The 16,394-nt window shown below is 46.7% G+C and overlaps 8 protein-coding genes across 8 annotated transcripts, besides 3 other annotated features; 5 read left to right on the top strand and 3 right to left on the bottom strand.

The window, feature by feature from the left end:
• The first annotated feature begins 59 nt into the window (after nucleotides 1-59).
• On the top strand, nucleotides 60-2,097 carry TSTA_071850 (RecQ family helicase RecQ, putative). The gene is made up of 4 exons (XM_002341135.1): nucleotides 60-244; nucleotides 292-410; nucleotides 459-493; nucleotides 547-2,097. Exons 1-4 carry the CDS (start codon nucleotides 168-170, stop codon nucleotides 1,933-1,935), a joined length of 1,620 nt encoding a protein of 539 aa, XP_002341176.1. The 5' UTR covers nucleotides 60-167; the 3' UTR covers nucleotides 1,936-2,097.
• A 600-nt stretch (nucleotides 2,098-2,697) lies between these two features.
• TSTA_071840 (zinc binding dehydrogenase, putative) lies at nucleotides 2,698-3,973 on the top strand (the record flags this gene model as incomplete). The annotated part of the gene is made up of 4 exons (XM_002341134.1): nucleotides 2,698-2,777; nucleotides 2,833-2,899; nucleotides 2,973-3,886; nucleotides 3,946-3,973. The coding sequence occupies 4 exons, from the start codon at nucleotides 2,698-2,700 to the stop codon at nucleotides 3,971-3,973; spliced, it is 1,089 nt and encodes a 362-aa protein (XP_002341175.1).
• Nucleotides 3,974-4,254: 281 nt separating this feature from the next.
• TSTA_071830 (bicyclomycin resistance protein, putative) lies at nucleotides 4,255-5,853 on the bottom strand (the record flags this gene model as incomplete). Its single annotated transcript, XM_002341133.1, has 2 exons — nucleotides 4,255-5,545; nucleotides 5,624-5,853. The coding sequence occupies 2 exons, from the start codon at nucleotides 5,851-5,853 to the stop codon at nucleotides 4,255-4,257; spliced, it is 1,521 nt and encodes a 506-aa protein (XP_002341174.1).
• A 475-nt stretch (nucleotides 5,854-6,328) lies between these two features.
• Nucleotides 6,329-7,035, top strand: TSTA_071820 (uncharacterized protein; the record flags this gene model as incomplete). Its single annotated transcript, XM_002341132.1, has 2 exons — nucleotides 6,329-6,607; nucleotides 6,667-7,035. 2 exons carry the CDS (start codon nucleotides 6,329-6,331, stop codon nucleotides 7,033-7,035), a joined length of 648 nt encoding a protein of 215 aa, XP_002341173.1.
• Nucleotides 7,036-8,506: 1,471 nt separating this feature from the next.
• Nucleotides 8,507-9,338, top strand: TSTA_071810 (uncharacterized protein; the record flags this gene model as incomplete). Its single annotated transcript, XM_002341131.1, has 2 exons — nucleotides 8,507-8,758; nucleotides 8,822-9,338. 2 exons carry the CDS (start codon nucleotides 8,507-8,509, stop codon nucleotides 9,311-9,313), a joined length of 744 nt encoding a protein of 247 aa, XP_002341172.1. The 3' UTR covers nucleotides 9,314-9,338.
• A 613-nt stretch (nucleotides 9,339-9,951) lies between these two features.
• TSTA_071800 (uncharacterized protein) lies at nucleotides 9,952-11,269 on the bottom strand (the record flags this gene model as incomplete). Its single annotated transcript, XM_002341130.1, has 2 exons — nucleotides 9,952-10,805; nucleotides 10,891-11,269. The coding sequence occupies 2 exons, from the start codon at nucleotides 11,267-11,269 to the stop codon at nucleotides 9,952-9,954; spliced, it is 1,233 nt and encodes a 410-aa protein (XP_002341171.1).
• A 623-nt stretch (nucleotides 11,270-11,892) lies between these two features.
• Nucleotides 11,893-11,921: a sequence feature (AT_rich).
• Nucleotides 11,922-11,996: 75 nt separating this feature from the next.
• On the bottom strand, nucleotides 11,997-13,749 carry TSTA_071790 (uncharacterized protein). Its single transcript, XM_002341129.1, has 2 exons — nucleotides 13,304-13,749; nucleotides 11,997-13,218 (listed from the first exon to the last, which is right to left on the bottom strand). The coding sequence occupies exons 1-2, from the start codon at nucleotides 13,635-13,637 to the stop codon at nucleotides 12,131-12,133; spliced, it is 1,422 nt and encodes a 473-aa protein (XP_002341170.1). The 5' UTR covers nucleotides 13,638-13,749; the 3' UTR covers nucleotides 11,997-12,130.
• A 912-nt stretch (nucleotides 13,750-14,661) lies between these two features.
• Nucleotides 14,662-14,685: a microsatellite.
• Nucleotides 14,686-15,488: 803 nt separating this feature from the next.
• Nucleotides 15,489-15,509: a microsatellite.
• A 35-nt stretch (nucleotides 15,510-15,544) lies between these two features.
• TSTA_071780 (NPP1 domain protein, putative) lies at nucleotides 15,545-16,338 on the top strand (the record flags this gene model as incomplete). The annotated part of the gene is made up of 2 exons (XM_002341128.1): nucleotides 15,545-15,789; nucleotides 15,846-16,338. 2 exons carry the CDS (start codon nucleotides 15,545-15,547, stop codon nucleotides 16,336-16,338), a joined length of 738 nt encoding a protein of 245 aa, XP_002341169.1.
• Nucleotides 16,339-16,394: the final 56 nt, after the last annotated feature.

The following is a 16,394-nucleotide window of genomic DNA, read 5'->3' as shown; positions in this document are numbered from 1 at the left end:
GATATCACATGACACCGTGACTTGCAGTGCACCGACTTCACGATGCGTGCTACCAGATCATCCATCAACAACAGTTCCATAATCTTCAGCAGTTGCGAGCTCTAACAACACGAACAGTGAGACAACCCATACGAAATGCCCCTCATACCACAACGCATCATGCAGATATGGTAAATGATCATAATCATTTATGGGTTGATATTGACTTCACGTTACGACGCGTCTTTGGGAAGACTTCTTTTCGGTTTGTAGAACCATTATCCTCGGACGATCATAAAACTGACTTACTAGGCCTCTTCAACGCGAGGTCATCTCAGCGGTGATCGATGGCCACGATGTCTTCTTACAAGCTGCTACATCCTTTGGAAAGAGTCTTTGCTTTCAACTACCCGCTGTTGTCAGCCATGGTGGTACGTTTCCCTTCCTGGGCAGTTTTGATGAATGCTAATCAAAAGCAGTGACTCTAGTAGTATCACCACTCCTTTCGCTGATGGTAGGAACAAAAAGCACAGTTGAGATTACAAGACCCTAACGAAGTAGTTCTAGGTTGACCAAGTTGCCGCACTCGAAGCCTACGGGATCCCTGTTGCAACAATCAATGGCACCACACCATTATCCGAAAGGAAAGCGATTATCGAGGACATCCTATCCGGGCATCCCAAGATCCGCTTGCTTTATGTCACGCCCGAATTCTGCTGCACGGAAACATTTCGACGCAACCTCAAGAGAATACACGCTCAGGGAGAACTCACTCGTGTGGCAATTGATGAAGCACATTGTATCAGTGAATGGGGCCATGATTTTCGACCGGCATATAAAGAGCTGTCGTGGTTTAGGGAGACTTTTAAGAACCCGCTTGTTCCTATAACGGCACTTACGGCAACGGCTACGCCAAAAGTGCGTAATGATATTGTGAAGTTGCTTGGCCTTGATAAAGACTCTCTGAAGTGGTTTCATACCCCTTCTGCTCGGCCCAACATTCATTACGAAGTCAAATATGTGGAAGAGATCGACGATGATTGCACCTCAGCTGATGAAGAACGAGTACACGATCTGCTCACATGGTTAGACACTGTACGGAAACGACGTGAGGCTCGTATGAATCCGGACGCCAACGGTGAATCCAATGAGCCAAGGCCTAAACTTCCGCCAATATCTGGCATTATTTATGTACCCTTGCGGTCAGTTGCAGATGTACTTGCTCGTATACTCAACAAATCTGGTAGGAACATCCGCGCAGTGGCTTACCATGCCGGTCTTCCGGCCAGTGACCGCAAGCGAATCCAGAAAATGTGGGCATCTAAAACCCCGCCTTCAACTCAGCTAACTGGCCCCTGTCCGTACTTTTCAATCGTCGTCGCTACAAACGCATTTGGCATGGGAATTGATAATCCTCATGTTCGCTTTGTGATTCATTGGGCACCTCCACGGAGCTTCGAAGGATTGGTCCAGGAGTCCGGCCGTGCGGGAAGGGACGGACGTGCAGCTGTCTCAATCATATACTATAATCGCAATGAACGCGATCGAGTTCTTGAACGAGTCAAGGCTGACGGCCGACCCGAACGAACCAGTAATCGCTTCGCTCCTCAAACGGCGGGTGCAAAAAAACGCTCCCTTGAGGCGCGTCTCGAAAGCTTCAACAAAGTGATAGCATTCTGTGAGTCAACTGACCGATGCAGACACGAAATTATCCGGGAGTTCTCAGGCGACCTCGAGTTGGAAATTCTGATGTCGAGTCAGACTACACGATCAAATCAGACATCGTCATCTCCATGCGACTTTGCATGCGATGTGTGCAAATACGGCACGGCAGAGATCACACAAAAGAAGACAGAGATGCTAAAGGCCTCTGCAGAATTAGAAGCCATGGGTGCATACTCGGCTGATATGCATACTTTTATGTATTATTGGATGACTTATTTTGTTCGGCGATGACGGATACAACAACAACAATGAAGTGGCGGGGATCCTTGTGATATCCATCAATTCCGGAAATCATAGGTTTTATAGGGAAGGCAATCGTGTCTAGGTTGCATGACACGATTGAGATATCTTGAACAACAGTGGAAGGCTGTGCCAATCATCGGACTATTGTTCATTTTCCAGTGGCCAAATACGTCAATCAATCTACATCACATAGGGTGGTACTGGGGGCAGTCCCCTTCGACCGATAGAAAAGAGCATATGTATGTATAAGCTGGGATACAGATGGATCAGCTAATGATGTCCCAGCCCTATACTACCTTATCATTATAGTTGGCCGGGGAGAATCTTCCCAACTCCGTATGAAGATGCAAGCCTCAGCGGTTATTCGCGGACTTTCCAACAAAAACAATGACGACCATTTCTATGATTACTCAGCATTCCCTAGTTAGGAAATTAGGAAATAGCTAGCTATGTTAGGAATGTCTGGGGAATCAATCATCAATACGTGTCTTAATCATCTATCGCATTCATTAATAAGTTATCTTAGGTATGTCTAGAGGATCAATGGTCATACTGTTAGCAGGTTCAGGAGCGTTGATTTGTAATCCTTGAAGAGGTTCCTTATGAGATATCCGGATATATATAGGGCTCAACAAACATGGCCAAACAGCAAGACAATTACACGCGAAGAACATTGACTGGATGAGACGATATCCTCAAAATCTTTTGCAGAAATTTCGGTTTGAAAAATTCGTTCCTGAGCAACCCAGAATGACCACCAACATGATTGAATACACTATCAGTGGGAAACCCGGCCCTATCAAAGCAACCCGGAGCATTGCTCCTATCCCGTAGGTTATTTCATACTTCTAGCTCATGGCACTGCTAAGCAGACATGTTGAACAGGAAGCCTGGCGCAAATGAAGTACTGATAAAAGTCATTGCTACGGACTCTAATCCAAAAGATTGGAAAGTAAGCATTGGAAGCGGCTTCCATAGCAAAATTGATAGTAGGAAATACATATGCTAATGGGAGCAATGATCAGGCCTTTCGCAACCATGAAGAAGGCCGTGGTATCAACCAAGGCGATGATATCTCGGGTATTGTCGAGTCAGTCGGAAGCTCAGTCTGGGAATTCGCTCCTGGGGACCGTGTTGCTGCCTTTCATCGCATGTTCCAGCCTCATGGATCCTATGCCCAGTATGCGATTGCCCCGGCATCTACGACTTTCCGGCTCCCTGCAAACACGTCCTTTGAGGCTGGAGCAACTCTGCCTCTAGCGAGCATGACAGCTGCCCTTGCACTCTACCAGAACCTGAGCCTTCCTCTGCCATGGAATCCTGCAAAGACAGAGACTCCCATTCTTATCTACGGTGGTGCTTCTGCTGTTGGCGCCTATGCTCTGAAGTTTGCAAAGTTCAGTGGTTTATCGCCAATTATTACAGTCGCAGGGAATGGAATAGACTTTGTGAAGTCCCTCAATGCGGCGGATCATATCATCGATTATCGAAATGGGAATGTGGTGGAAGCTATCCAAGCAGCTCTCGAGGGGCGGAAATTGCACCACGCTTTCGATGCAGTCTCGTACAATCGCAGCTATGAGAATATTGTAGCAGTGCTCCAGGCGTCAAGAGGTGGTCAAATCGACATGGTCGACCCTCCTAGTGATGATTCTGCAATCCCTAATCGTGATTCTTGGAATTGGCCGGAGGGGATCAAGTTCACAAGGACTTTTGTCTCTAGCGCATACGGTACTCCCCACAAGTATCGAGATGAAACTCAAGCAGCAGAGGATCACGAGTTTGCCTATGTCTTTTACCGGTATATTAGTCGCCTCCTGGCCGAGGAGAAGCTCAAGCCCCATCCGTTCGAAGTTCTACCTAAGGGTCTTGAGAGTGTGGCCGAAGGAATTCAATTGCTATATGATCGAAAGGTCTCAGCTCAGAAGCTGGTTTACCGGTGAGATAACTCACTTCTTTCCTGTTTCTCTCTCATTCAGCCAATTTTCTTTATGACAGAATCGCAGATACGCCCAACCTAGTCTAAGAGCGCCCTGTCAAGGAATGTGCTTGGGGAATCTGTAAAGACCAGAAATTATTTGTCACTTGCCGTTATGGTTATTGTACTCTATTAGCTGTTTCACGTAGGTGTTTCGAGAAACGCAGTCACATCTAATATAAGTCATTACTGTACTTAGCAGTACTTATCCCGCGCTCAAAGTAGTCAGAGGAATTTCTTGTTTTATTTCTATATCTCTTTTGTTAATCCCATATTAAGGCTCTATTTTGATAATTATCATCGAGTGTCACCATGTATACTTCCAAAAATCATGCCTTAATAGTATCATAGCTGCTCCGGCGCCTGATCATTGGACCCCAACGGTATAAAGCCCACGGCACTGGCAGCAACGCCAAAGTCGCAAATCCGAGCAGACTGCTCGCCCACTCATGACCAAGACCTTCATACATCTGAATCGTAAACAGCGGGAAAGCTGCAGCCATAATGTACCGTAGCAGTCCGTTCGCAGCAACCGCAGACGCACCATTAACTGCTTGGTACACATCGACTGTATACAGCACAGCCGAGATAAAGACTAACAGATTACCCCATGCAAAAGGTACCAAGGCAATAATAGGAACGATCCAATGTATATCGCTCCTTGATGACCATGCAAACCAGAAAATGCCAACTGGAAGACCAATACTACCAAGCATTGCGCCATAAAGGCGGTGCTCTGGTGCTATCGCAATCGCCCCTGAACCTTCGGTAAATGACTTACGCTGACGTTTCTGATACAAACCTTGATCTAACGCCAGCTGTGTAGGAAGAGCAAGGACGCATCCGAAAAAGATACCAATGAAGGTCAAGTTTTGGTGCTCAGGAGTGAATCCGTAAACATTTCGGAAAACAAGTGGAACAGCAGCAAGGAAAGAAAAGAGGACGGAAAAATTGAATGAGATATAGACACTGAAGGATGTCACGATCGGTTCAGTAAAAAGCATATGGATAGGTTTCAGGAGAACGACGGTAACGGTATGTCGAAGGCTCGCGATACCGGAGACCGTGGGCGGAGGAGCGATATTAAGCTTCTTTGCTCGTCGTTGTAAAATGGTCTTCTTGTACGTTTCCTCCTCGAAAAGGGCGAAGAAATAAGATGCGACAAGAAAGAAAATGAGTGTCCATTCTACCCATCTCCAGTCTTTGTAGGCATTCACATATGCGCCGATGACTGGACCGATACCTGTAGCGCAGAACGGTGCCAGAGAAAAAACAGCTGTCATGGTTGACCTCTGCTCTTGAATGAATAAGTCTGCATTTGTCCCGGCACCAATTGCCAAAACAGGTCCTCCAAAAGCACCGGCAAAGAACCTTGTGATGATGACTGTTTCTATGTTTTGGGCGAATCCGACGCCGAGGGTAAATAGTAGTGAGATCGGAATTGATAGTAGATACACGGCTCGCCTACCAAAGGCTTCACTCATAGGAGAACCCAGAAGCGGACCAAAGGCGAGTCCTAGGACATAGGATGAGAAGCTGAGTAGGGCTACTTCGCTGCTGGCGTGCAGTGCATCGGCCATTGAGTCAATCGCTGGCGAAATGATTGATGTTCCTAGAGAACTGTGTAATCATAAATGACACGCGTTAGCTCCCCAGGTAGGTTTGAAAGATACCAGGAGAATAAATTTTCTTACATACACCACAAATGCGAAAATGGTAGGGACTAGTACATGGTATATCTTCTTCGGCGTTGACCAATTCTGAGGGTTCTCTGGATCGTTAGGCCCAATCCAGTCTTGAGCTGTAACAGTCGTCCTTAACGAGTTACTCTTAGCTGGCGAGTTTTCTTCTAAAGCTCTTTCAGTATCGTCATATCCCAGGGTGGACGCTATAGAAAGCTCAACGCCGAGTTCCTCAGGGGCTGGCATAGTTGTCAGTTGGCAGCGAATGTTCTGCGCTTCGATAGAATATGGGTGGTAGGAGAATATTAATGAGAGAAACTTGGACAGGAATATGAATTGATAAGTAATCAATATTCAACATAATCCGTCATCCCGGCATAATTCCAGTCCCTCTGATAGGACACTCTCGGCCGATCTTTAAAAAGTTTGTACATAAGAATGTCTGCCCTGGGATTATGGTAATCAAATACTAAATAGAGAAATATCAGCAAAGTAAACTTTCACCTAGTTAATAGGGATTAGTAAATGAAAAATTGTGGCATCCAATAGGTGATTTTTAACCTGTTGTTCAAATAATCTATCTGATTGTGTTAAAGACAGTAATGGAATGAATATATACGCCCACATTTAGCTTCATCTGATGTCCAGTTCGTAGATCTGCAAATCAACGGACATTCCATCGTCTATCCAACAGAAGCCACCCACAGTAGAGATACAATCAATGCCTGATACACCTTTGAGTCTCCCTAAACTAAATATGGGGAACGACGCAGTCATATCTCAGGTGCAAACAGATCCGCCGCCAAAATATCTTGATATGTCTACGGGAGTATCAAACCCGGCTCTTGAGCACTTCATCTATATCCCACAACCACCTTTGTATGAGTATGGAGCTACAGTCTATACTCATATAGCACATCGATCTTGGCCATCAGAGTTTCCTCCACAGCTGGAGTACGATTGTGTCGGTGTTCAAAGGCCTACTGAGGGCCTGACTGAGGTAGAGTTTACTTTGTACGGCAAACAATACCATACCGGAACTGATCTATTACAAATTAGAGACGGAAACGACAAAATCGCCTCGCACAAAGACGTTACCGTGTACGTCAAGAACAGCGAGCCGTACTCTTGAACGACAAAGTTGCGGGACTCGAGCAACGGATACAGTCCATCCGTGAACTATGCCTTGATGTTCTAAAGAATTCTGGTCTTCTGGGGTATTACTCATCCGATACCCTGCTGAGCACCTTGCAGTCACTGCTTTCTCTCACGGACCCTGAACGTTTACGGTTAGAAAACCATAACCCGTATTTCGACTTGGGAGTCCAGAGCTTGGCCGATCTGCTGCACCGGGAAGCCCGTTGTGCAGCGCCTGAGGGACAATTAGTTGCTTGCGCTTCAGTGTCTTCTAAGAGCGACGCTGCGTGATCAATCTCCACCTACCTCAAATACTGGCAACCAATTTTTGCCATTGTTTGGATCCCAGAAGCGGTGGATACATACAACGAATCTGGGGTTTGTTGTTCTAAGGTTACGTACTTCAATAATATAAATATGGATACCCTGTTAGTGAAAGTTCGATATTTGTGAGATCAATTGATGCTTTTACATGTACATAACCTATGTACATAACCTACGTACTATCATTCTATCGGAAATTGTTGCATACATGATGAGGTTGGAACAATCAATGTCCCATGATCCAGCTCGGCGCCCCTGAATCCAACATAGGTCCAACATGAAGTGATCCACTTTGGATTCAGAGGACTGTTACTTAGGTATGATCCATCCGTCGCTAATAGTGTGCCTCTGTAGGACCGGGACGAAGTGCGTGTTGTCCATGGGCAGAGGTCACTGATTGCTGTCATCCTCTACCCTAGGGTCTCCAAGCCGAGAAGACCGTCAACTTGTCAGAGCCAGATTTTATTCACCGGTGCCAAGCATTTCCAGCCCTGCGGCAGTATGTGCGGAATCTAGCTCGCAGAGCATGATCTCATACGAGATCCTCCGCCACAGCCCAACTTTAAGCGTTGGTCTGGCGATGCGATCCAGCCACTTGAAAGTCTGAAACCGTTTAACCGCAGCAGCTAGTGTCAATGAGGAAAGAGAACTTCCCTAAATGGCAGAGTAAACAGAAAGTGCTCATGCAGGACGTCTCGGGTTCAGGATAGACTCACTTTGTCAGCATGTCAAGTGTCTAATGACCTTTCCAAAAAAGGAAGTCGGATCTCTGAATTAGGGCTAAGTTCGGGGTCTGGGCCCGAAGTCACGGAACTTAAGCTGAAGCCGCACGCTATTCCTGTTAGAGAAGGTAAGTTTCCTAATTGGGAGGTCCTTTCGTGATCCCCAATTTCAATCGCGCTCTATATATTGAGGAAGAAATACTGATTAGTTAGCAACCAGGTAGTTATCATAATCGGCCAATCTATCGGCAGTTCTAAATACCATCAGACGTGTCCGACAGCGGCAGAAAGCTTCTTAGCAAGCAAAAATATCCCTCGTGGCATGTGCGCTAAATCAAAAAAGGAAAATGGACTACAAGAAATTTCCAACAAGATTCACTGAAACTCACCAGAAACTTTTTTTCCTACCATCTTAAGATAGAGTATTCGCCGGTTCCCCAGTTATTAACCAACTATATTGCACCATCGTGACAGTCTCCGTCAGAATTTAGAGTCGGAATGCCAGCAACGTTATCTCACCTACGGATACTTACCTTACAGTCTACTTGGCGATTGGGCCATGTATCACACTATATAGAGCTGCATGCAACATCTGCTTAGCAATCTGGAACTCTCCTTTTTTCTTTTGAAAAAAAAAAAAAAACATTGCTCTCTCCTGCAAGACTCCTTGAAGAATACTAATAAGTCTGCTTTTACTGGCACACAAGCAGTCGAAGATGGCATGTGAAGACACCTCGAAAGAATTACCATTTCCGTCATGGGGATCGGATTCAGCTTACGACTATCCATCTCTACTAGATGAAGCAGTGGAAAGCTTAGAAATTGCCAGCCCAACATCTACAGAGAACGGAAGCCAAAAATTCGACTCACCTCCCGAAGCTGGGGCCACAAAACCAGTGTGCAAGTCCAGAAAACGTGGTCGACCCAGATTGATTCGTGACGATCGTCGTGAGGCAGACCTTAAAGAGGTACGAGGGTGGTCTGCAATTGACGTAGACTCTCTGTCCAACTTACTAACAAAACCTCAATAGCGGCGAAAAGATCAATTACGACTTGCACAACGAGCATACCGGTCCCGGAAAGAAGACCAAATAACAATGCTAAACAAGAAGGTAGCAGACCTGGAGCAGAAGCTATTCCTCCTCCGCAATCTCTACCTCAACACTTGCGCCACATCCATGAACTCCGATGTCCTAAGGGAATGGCCCACGAACTCGAAATCACCGCAAGACAGCTTGGAACTACTTACTCCCAACAGCGGTATCGACGAAGCTTCAATAGCGGCCTACGGTGGACACGCGAAATCTATTCCTTCTATACCAGTCGGCGAGTCGTATCCTCTTTTTGAAATGAATAATCCTCTGCGTCCGGAAATGTCGCCGATTGGTCTTCTGGATATGCCTTATCTACTCTTCAATGATAATAATTATGTGGGTGGTACGCCTGCTTGGCGAGTGAGATACAGTGACCATTCGAACGATATCCAAAACAACGCCGACTACCTTTTGGGGTTACCAATGTGATTCTGCAGCGGAACATTAATTAGTTTTCGAATCATGGATGAAATTGCCTGTGAAATTGTCAAAAACAGTATGGTTGTCGCAAACATATCCGGCGATACGTTTCGTGGAGGATAGCTCCTTTATACCCGTTATACAATCCAGATTATGGGATCGCTTTCAGTCGGCCCTTGTTGTTCGCTTAATTAATGAGATATGAATATCAGATGCGATGAATTGACAAAGTCGCTTTGCTTGGTATCTCGAAAATAAACAATTGCAATCTATATCGCCTAGTCTGAGATACTCGTATAAACATGCCAATCACTTTCAGGGGTAAGAGCCCAAGCGCCAATCCTGGAGACCACCTGAAAGCACAAGATAATCAAGGCAGAGAAGAGAAAAGCTAATTACAAAGCCAAAGCTCTTCTGCCAAGTATGTCGCCAGGCGTCGGCGCGACTGTGGTCATAGAAGAAACTTTGCAGCACTGCTTCAACCTGATCAACCGATTGGTAGAAGTCTGTATGTCCTATTGATCTCCTCAGCAGTGCCATCTGCGTTTCTCAGCCACGAGTGTTTTCTCCCGCGGACTGAGATGACAGTGGACATCAGATAACAAGGTTTCTGAGACAGGGCATACTCCACAGCTCGGAGTACGACATCAGCATCTCTGCACGTTGGTTCGCCTGCCGGAAATAACTGCGCACGGGTGTGAGCCAAGGGCACTTAGGTCATCAGCTAAGCATACTAGGGCAGTGCTAATGCAGTTTTCAAGCCCATTGGCCGGTTCAAAATAGGAGTACCGCCAGGTTTCCCGATATGCGGCTTCCGTGCCCATCCCCTTGAAGAACCAAGCTGCAAAGTCATCGAGCAGGTTAAGTATATTCGCCGTAAGAAGAGCAGAGCAAATTAGGTCTCTGAAACCGGGTGGAAGATTCATCGCCCTCATCTCCAGTGCTGGATCCGAGAACCGAGCGAGTGTCTCTGGTGTTGGTGTCGGGATTGTAGCCATCTTCCGATAAAAGCCGACGTTCATTTGTAGATGGAATTCTACCATCAACCTGTTCATATTCACCACCATGGTAATAGCTGACTCTTCTGCTGTAGGCATGGGAGCCGGGCTTAGGGTTAATTGTTGGTTTGCATTGCGCGTTTTGCGAACTTGCATGATATCTTGAAGACCTTTCAAGTGCACCGCACGATACTCGCTAAACCCGAGGTATTCGTCAACGGAAATCATTGTGCAAAGGCTGTCAAGCAGCGCATCATCTACTTGCTGGCTAGAGAGTTTCTGACGCAAGGCTTTGAGTGTATGCTGACGATGGGACAGGATTGCCTGGTGCACGAGTCTACTGCCATTATTGTGGTGCAGGATACACAGACTAAATGCCGCCCGGCTATGGAGCACTTCTTTATATTGAAGTACGCGGTCAAGCAACTTTGCTGCGTAACCATATCTTTCTGCATTATTCAGCCCAGCAACTTTTGAGTCGTATGGAAGAAGAACGTCGAAATCTGGGGTACGGATCCGATTAGTCAAGGGCCCACAAGGAACAGATGGAATGCATGAAATCCAGATATCAGGGCCGGACGTACTCACAGTAACTGAGGGCATTCAGAAAAAGCTGTCCGCGTGAATCACTGCCCTGATCCTTGATAGGGTAGAATCTACCACCAGAGAATGAGGGACAACAGAACTCACGAGCCACTACAAGGTCGGAAGCTGTGTGTTCGAGAGTTTTCTCCTCATCAGTCGCAGATTCTTGTTGCTGGTTGTGACTGGGGGTTGTAGTAGGATGGCTCTGAATATGGAACCAATTGAGACCTTTCGTGAATTCAGTTGATTCTTGAGACCCATCATTGATTGCCTTCTTGCAGGACCGACGCTTGACACTGGCATTTGCAGCTACATGCGTGTTGATCATGCGACGAGTGTTGCGGTCTTTCTCAGAGGACGGTACAGTGTAAGGAATGAACATGTCTGGGGAATTTTCCGATGAAATTTACTGGTTAAATCAAATTCCTGCTCGGAACAAACATCCGGTTCATGATCCTGGTGTAAATAGTCGGCGTATGTTGCTGGTGATATAGAGAAACTCCTTGAGTCCTCTGGTTATCGGTAAAGAGAAGCGATCTCAACGTCTGCAAATCTCCTCCATAGCTCTCCATGAGGAATACTGGGATACCTATAGCGTACCAGAGTTCCCATATATGGGGCTGATTGACAATCATGAATCATCAGAATTATTCAACCCTTGGGCCTCCGGTGACAACCCTCGCTCGGGTGGCCGCACTCTCCACTATTTAGCCCTAACCACATCTGGAGAACATCCTTCCCAATCGGGACTGGCTACTGTAAGACATGGGTTGGCAAAGGAACTGTCAATGTAGCTAGATGTTTACCTTATGAATGTGGAAGACGCCGGAACTACTGCTTCTTAACTAATGGACCCTTTCCTCCTAAACTAATCTACCTGTTGTGTTACATCCATGGTAGCTTCTATGCTTCTCCGTAACATTTCCTCCACCTACCGCCATTTCACTGCCTTGGGCACGCAACAACCTCTTATCTTCTACATAGCTTTTCCCCAGTCTTTTACACTTTATTAAATTTTATTTGTTTATATATTTCCAAATTTATTCTCGAAGCCAACGCAATTGGTTCACGCCGGCCTCCCGATAGAGGCACGCAGAAAGGCTGACAAGCAGCGAAATGAGGCTAACACACGACGCAAAACATCACAAGAAATTGGATTCAACACATATCCGGGTTTCAGTCTACTCATGAGTGTCCATCTTGACCGATCCAGCGGCACTGCAGCATCGCACCATGGAGTAAACTACTCAAACAGCCACGGTTCACCTAATGCTAGGTTCCAGGCTTTCTCCCAGTCACCAGCGCGTTCCTCAGCATAAAAGAATCGACGGAGTTTGCGCTGAATCTGTTCCCAGTCTAAAGCAAAATCTCTACCGCGAATGGATCTTTTCAGTACTTCCTTTCTGAAATCGGGATCAATGCTTCGGCTGTTGCGCGGGGTAGATATGACGGTGGACATCCAAATCACACAGTCAACGAGTGCTGGGTCAGCCCAGAGTTCAGGGACGTCAGTAAGGGCCTCAGAGCGCTGCTTGGGTTTTCGGAAAATAGGCGCTGCAGCATGGAATCCCAGCGAACTGATATCGTCTGCTAAGCATACAAGCGTCACGACAACGCACTTTTCGACATTATTGAGTTCTGATAAAAGTTGTGGTCGCCAGGTGGCTCTATCTTTGAGTTCGACATCTTTCACCTGTAACAGCCAGGCCTCATAACTCTCCACTATCACCAAGACATTCGTCGACAGAATCCCTGCATGAACAAGGGTCTGAAACCCGGATGGGAGTGCAAAGATTCTCTTCTGCATTTCCGAGGACAAACTTATAGAGGCCATTGGTCTCTCGTCCGGGAGAAACATGGGTGCAATTCTGGTCTGCACATGGAAGTCAATCATGCTCATTACGACCAGCATGCTCGTTTGCAGTAGATTTCCAAATGCCATGTCGGAATTCCCGACTTGCCTAAAACCACCACGAATCTTGACTATATTGGAAAGTCCGCTTCTATGAACAGGGCCATATTCCACATATCCCAGATAGTCGTCCACCGGTATTAACAGACATATTGCTTGTATCAACACATCATCCACTTGTCTGCGCTCAAGCCGCCGGTGGACGTCTTCCAGGATTTTGTGGCGATGATGGAGAATTGCTTGGTAGATTGCATCTGTCTTGCCTACAGTCTCCAAACTACAGAGAGCAAAAGCAGTAAGCCCATGCAGTACTCCGTCATGTTGTGCTATCCACTTTAGGAGGCCGCCTCCATATGCTGCCCCTCTGGAGACATCGATGCCTTGCGCCTTACAATCGTCAGGAAGGAGGATATCAAAATCTGCGTTGAAGGAAAGTGTGCAGTCAGCAAATTGACCCTAGATAAGGAGCAGAACGGCTTTGAATGAGGAACGGGTGATACACACAGCGGCTCAAAGCTGTCGTAGTGAGAGGACCCTTTCCTCCCATTCCATGGTATGGGTAGAACTTTTGCCCTCCCAGCACGAATTTTGGTAGCGGGGCTGGTTCTGCCGCTCTGGAAGACGAGGATTTCGACGCTCGGATGACTAACGAACTGGGTGTCTCGTTCGTTGAACTCTCAGAGCTGTCCTCCGAGCTGGAGTCTGGAACCTGCACCCACTGCAAGGTGCCATGGCCACCTTTCGCACGAGATGCCCCTCTCGCTGCCTTGAATGCATTGGCAGCCCTTCGTGCCTTGGGGTTGCGCTGGTTGGACGGTCCAGTATAGGGTACAAACATCGGAGGTGCTGGCTGTGGTGGCTTGATATACGGAGACGAGCCTTATAGGATGTAGAGGCTATGGGATAGACGAAGACATGGTTACTCTACCATCCCTGTTATCCTCGACTGCGATTCGTGGGTGCTAATGCGAAGGCCAGCTGTACCGGCGATGGTTCTTGACGTACAATCTTGTATCGCGCACGGACCACCGGAAGAACGGCGTGCAAGATCCCGAGATTTCATGAGATATCAGTCTTACTTCCCTAAAAAAGACTTTCACGTTTTTATTCTCTTTTCTTTTCGGAAGACTATCTCAGGTTTGAATAGTACGGGTTCCGATAATGCTCGGCTCGAACAAATGGCGGGGCCAAGTTTGAGGCCAATACGGACTATTTCTCACGCGCTGAAGCCCATCATCATTCAAGGTCTATATATCCAATACGATGTATACGGGTATCTCTGACCAATGAAGCAAGGTCAGCTAAGAGACCAGGTTGTATTAACTCTATCGCCTTGCGGGTTGCTTCATCATTCATGTAGCGTGCCAAAACGCTAGACCTTCATCGCCTCTCATAAGACTGTCGATCGGAACCTCACGAAGGAAATAATCTGTACCAGCGCTGAAATCCAATTCTTGAAATGACATCAGATATCCTCGGCATCGGATGGAGATATCTTCAGTATTAATTGCCAAGTCGTTTTGACATAAAGGTAATGCATGACTTTGCAGTATGCCCTTCGGCACGGGTCAATCTGATCAATCTTTTACTATATACATCTGACTGAGGACTGGAGGAGGAAGGTCCGGACCAATTCTACAGTACTGCTGAGAAGATGGCTCTGGGGTGTAGCCTCGCTGTTCCGTGAATTATAGCTCGCCAATCTACACCATACTGACACTCCATTTCAAAAATATAGAGCATGAGTTGAGAAAAAGAAAAGATGGGGATTACGTACATTCCTTACTCCAAGATGTGATTTCTCCACGTGGAACTATTCCCTACCACTCCTGGAATGATCTCGAGACTTGTACACGCTCAGGTAGGGCTAGGGCTAGGGCTAGAGCAGTCCTGCAAAGGGGCTAAATCGTAGGTAATGTGTTGGTCTATAAGGTAAAAGTTGATCATAACCCGCCCTCTAGCTATTGCTTTATATGTTCCAGCGGTCCTGGTTCTGTGTGGAATCCATCGTGAAAAGCTCCAGTCGCAATAAGACAGGCGCGTTCTTGAAATGATATTGTTGTCACCGAAGGACGTACGATCCTGCAACGTTCTCAATACTACCTACAGTGTGATTCGATTCCCATTGGCTCCGATGGTCCCTCAAGCTGCCCATGGAGTAGTGAAAATACATATTACGTAGCGATGGTTGTCAATGGACGTTCTTTTGCTTCCGGCTAGTCTGAATGAAACAAGACCTATATCTGCATGAATTAACATCAGCAAAGCGGGCCAAATCAATCCCTCGGCGATGATTTCTCAAGTGAGCAGTCGCACCGGCACCCTAGCTGTCTTCATATCTGCACGTTTCAACGAGGATATTGACTATTCATCGCGCTCAATGAAACATGAAGAATCCAGCTTGTTTAAACAAATCTATCTATGCATCCGTCTGTTACCTCGTCCGAGAGTGTGCGCTAGCAACCTTGTGCGATTGGATAATTATAGACAATATTCAATCTAAATGTTTCTTTAAATTATTTAACTAGCTCTTAATTACTGCATTATGCAGACGATGGCTCATTAAGCACTGCTAGCGCATGTTTACTACTCATATTTAGGGCATAAGGGGCAAGCACCTGGACATACTGCTGTGTGCAATAACTATTATACTGTCTATATAAGACCGTCTATCCAACACAAGTTTTGCAAAAAAAAAAAAAAAAAAAAAGGCAGCACAGTTCATATTCCAAGCAAATAACAGACATGGTTGCACTCTTTCGACGTACTTCTTTGGCCCTTTTGGCCGCGTCCGTAGCATCCGCATCCCCTCTTCTAGAGACATCTACTCTTGTCGCTCGAGGAACGATCGATAGTGATAAGGTTGTTGGATTTCCACAAACCGTGCCTAGCGGTATTACTGGCGAGGTCTATTTGGCTTACAAGCCCTATCTCAAAGTGGTGAATGGATGTGTCCCGTTTCCGGCCGTTGATGCAGAAGGAAATACCAAGTGAGTTTCGAACATAGCTTTCTATAAATACATAGATACATTACTAACGTTGTTAGTGCCGGTCTCAAGCCTACAGGCGCAAGTGACGGCCAATGCTCTAGCAGCACCGGCCAAGTATACAGTCGCGCCGCCAGTTACAACGGCAACTACGCCGTGATGTACTCGTGGTACATGCCCAAGGACGAGCCATCAGATGGTCTCGGCCACCGGCACGACTGGGAAGGAGTCATCGTCTGGCTCGCCTCGGGCACTTCAACCAGCGCCAGCAACATTCTGGCTGTCTGTCCCTCTGCACACGGTAAATGGGACTGCTCTACGGATGGATATACTCTATCCGGAACACAACCCCTGATCAAGTACGAGAGTATATGGCCTCTTGATCATTCCTGTGGACTTACGACGACTGTGGGTGGATTACAGCCGTTGATTTCTTGGGAGGAGTTGCCGGCTGTTGCGCAACAGGCTCTTGATACGACTGACTTTGGTGCCGGGAATGTGCCGTTTAATGATAATAACTTTTTGTCGAATCTTGGTCAGGCTACTTTTTGATGGGAGTTCGGGTGGTTATGACTTCAGAGAGGTGAAGGTCAGTTGACATTGGCTAG

The sequence above is a fragment of the Talaromyces stipitatus genome, genomic scaffold (assembly GCF_000003125.1).
Source record: "Talaromyces stipitatus ATCC 10500 scf_1105507295523 genomic scaffold, whole genome shotgun sequence".
In the NCBI taxonomy this organism is placed as follows: Eukaryota; Fungi; Ascomycota; class Eurotiomycetes; order Eurotiales; family Trichocomaceae; genus Talaromyces; species Talaromyces stipitatus.
This window is presented reverse-complemented; position numbering and strand designations above follow the sequence as displayed.

Coding starts and splice junctions, on each gene's coding strand:
- TSTA_071850 (XM_002341135.1), top strand. CDS start 168: ATGGTAAATGATCATAATCATTTATGGGTTGATATTGACTTCACGTTA. Junction 245..291: donor TTTGGGAAGACTTCTTTTCG/GTTTGTAGAACC, acceptor CTGACTTACTAG/GCCTCTTCAACGCGAGGTCA. Junction 411..458: donor CGCTGTTGTCAGCCATGGTG/GTACGTTTCCCT, acceptor AATCAAAAGCAG/TGACTCTAGTAGTATCACCA.
- TSTA_071790 (XM_002341129.1), bottom strand. CDS start 13,637: ATGTTTGTACCCTATACTGGACCGTCCAACCAGCGCAACCCCAAGGCA. Junction 13,219..13,303: donor TACGACAGCTTTGAGCCGCT/GTGTGTATCACC, acceptor CCTTCAACGCAG/ATTTTGATATCCTCCTTCCT.